Source organism: Sinocyclocheilus anshuiensis, unplaced genomic scaffold, assembly GCF_001515605.1.
Source record: "Sinocyclocheilus anshuiensis isolate Anshui unplaced genomic scaffold, SAMN03320099.WGS_v1.1 scaffold3377, whole genome shotgun sequence".
In the NCBI taxonomy this organism is placed as follows: Eukaryota; Metazoa; Chordata; class Actinopteri; order Cypriniformes; family Cyprinidae; genus Sinocyclocheilus; species Sinocyclocheilus anshuiensis.
In genome coordinates, this window is record NW_015557053.1 from 149,228 (window position 1) to 152,139 (window position 2,912).

Sequence of the window (2,912 nt, forward strand, 5' to 3'; positions counted from 1 at the left end):
ATCTTCTCCATCTCACTTCCATGTCCAACTGAGATGCTTGCATGCTTCTGGACCAGTTTCCACCAAAGAAAAACTGGTTTTAGGTCAGAAAATTGGTTCCACGTTAAAACCCACTGATCTCTGCACCAGTAACATCAGCATTTTTAGTCATACATACATAAATACTGATTGCATTACATTTTACTTGTTATATATTTAAATAATGTTTAAATTGTATTAACATTACATTTATGCATTTAGCAAATGTATGCATTTATCCAACTGCATTCCAGTTTTTAGTCAGCTCATGCATTACCTGGAAATGCATGTCTGATTATACTGAAGAAACACTGAATTAAATTAGTGATGCTGCATGCTCAAAACCAGGAGCAAGACTCAAATCAATACTGTGATGTGCATGTTTATTTATGGGTTGGTTATGAACTAACATTTCTCAATGTGAAGCTCTCAAACTCCATCTTAACATGATCGGCTCTTTAATAAATGAACGCAGCATCTTTCCAGCAGTGCGAGCCGTTATGAAGCATCTGACTGATGTCCATCTGAGATGTTTGCATGGATCCGGACCGGTTCTGTGGTTCCATATTAAAACCTGAACAGTAGTTTTAGTCATAAATACAAATATTTTTATAAATACTATTTAAATTACATTTATGCATTTATCCAACTGCGTCCCAGTTTTTTCACCAGTTCATGCATTTCCAGGGAACGCTTGTCTGATTGCATCTAAGAATTCAATTAGTGATGTTGCATGCTCAAAAGCAAGACTGTGATGTGCATGTGTATTTGTGGGCTGGTTATGAACTGGCATAGTCACCATTCAGCTTTCAAGGCTGGTTCTGAGAGAGTTTCAGAGCTTTCGGTGGAAACGGTCGTCTTTAACACACCCATAATCCTCAGAGACAGACCCTCTTTGCCAGTGGCTCCGTTGGAATCTCAGATGAGTCTACAGATCGTTTCTCCGCCGCCTGTGAAGCTTCTCCTCCGTTCCTCTCCTCCCACAAGCTGTTCTCCGGAGGCTGGTAGCCCGGTTCCAGCGGGTCCAGCGGGTCTTTGGAGAGCAGGATGCTGATGGAGGGAAGCGTCCGGTGGACGGTCACCTCCGAATCGCCTCCTTCTTGGCTCTCCCAGACCTCTCGCAGACCCTTGTACTGCAGCTTGGTCATCTGATGGAGGCCGCCGAGCTTTCTTTTCATGATCTCGGCGCACGTGATGGTTTTGGTCACGGCTCGTCCGGACCCGGTGAACACGACCTGTCTCAGTCCGGTTTGACCGGCGTCCCGGGCTTCGTCCTGCATGCGTGCCATGGCGAAACCCATGAGATTGCGAATCTTGCTGCCCTCCTTCACCCTCATTTGTAGCACACCTGCCGGCAGGCCGGGGAACGGACACGTGCTTTCCTCTTCAATCCGACACACTTTCTTAAACCCGCCTGCGTGAGTCTGTTTAAGCAAAGGCGACGAGGCGGAGACGCTTGGAGTCTGACCCGGAACGGACAGACAGGCGTCCCGATCGATGCTGAGATCCATGAGAGGATGTCTGGTAGTGATTTCAAATCATTCCCTCATCTTAAACACTCACATCACATGCAATTGCACAATAGCATCCGTGATTAGTGTCTTGCGGGCGAATCGCTTGAACCAGAAGAACACGGAAACTAAACTCATGACTTCATAAACAGACAATATAAATAAAAAAACATAGATATGCAAAGCTAAAAGGGTGTGAATTGCCCACGTGTCTCTTTAAAAACAGCATCCAATCAGCCTGGTAAACTTAGATTTGAACTTCTGGAAATGAAGGGGCAGTTCCTACGAGGTGTTCTGGGCTTCGGACAGCACACTTACTGTACTTCTGTGGGACGATCCAGTTAAAGATCCAGCTCTTGTCTTGGGTTTTCCAGACCTCCGCTCTGTCCCATTGTCCTGCGTACTCGTTCACCGGAATGCATCTTCCTCTCCTTCGTTGTCCTTTTCTGTTTCTCGTCTTCCTCCACGTGCCGGCGGAGCTGGGATCTCTCTGTTTCTCGGCCGGCACTCGTGCTGCCCCATAAATGCTGGTGAGGGGATGAACGAGAGAGAGAGAGAGAGAGAGAGAGAGAGAGAGGGAGAGAGAGAGGGTCAGCCTTCTTAAAGCAACAGTAACCTCAAATCCCAAATTAACAATATTATTAAACAAACACTTCTACAGGGGGCCTTTTAGGATGGGAAATACTTTCTTCTGTTGAAATTGGGTGAATGCACTGTGTTAAATCACAAATGCACAAAATACAAATGAACCCTCTCCTCCTGAAAAACATCCACTGATGTACACTTATTGCATCTTCAATTTAGTTTCTGATCTAAATTTTAATCCACTGACCTGAGTAACAAGATAGAAAAAATACATGCTTATTTTATCAAATAAAACATATGTAAAAAGTTGATTATATACATACACAGAGAGAGCAATTGAGTGAGTGAGTGAGTGAGATAAATAACATGCACAATAATAGAAATATATTTATATTTAATAGAACATTTATTCAAAACATATGTTGTGTATTTTTGGGAGTTTTAATATATAATAATATATATATATATATGATTTAATATATATTTTCTATTAGAAGTGGCATCATTTTGTGAATGTTATTTTTTTTTTAAATTGAAAACTTAAAAATACATGCATGATTTCAATCTATTTTCTATTAAATCTAAATATATTTCTATTATTGTGCATGTTGTTTCTCTCTCTCTCTAATTGATTTTAATATATTAATATATTTTCAATTAAAAGTCCCATTATTTTGTGTATGTTATTTCTAAATAAATTGTTGAAAACTTGTAATTTTTAAATACTTGTAAACACACACACACACACACACACACACACACACACACACACACACACACACACACACACACAATTTT

The 2,912-nt window shown here is 41.2% G+C and overlaps 1 protein-coding gene across 1 annotated transcript; it reads right to left on the reverse strand.

The window, feature by feature from the left end:
- Window positions 1-475: 475 nt before the first annotated feature.
- On the reverse strand, window positions 476-2,017 carry LOC107676404 (ribonuclease P protein subunit p25-like protein). The gene is made up of 2 exons (XM_016470946.1): window positions 818-2,017; window positions 476-572 (listed from the first exon to the last, which is right to left on the reverse strand). Exon 1 carries the CDS (start codon window positions 1,527-1,529, stop codon window positions 897-899), a length of 633 nt encoding a protein of 210 aa, XP_016326432.1. The 5' UTR covers window positions 1,530-2,017; the 3' UTR covers window positions 476-572; window positions 818-896.
- Window positions 2,018-2,912: the final 895 nt, after the last annotated feature.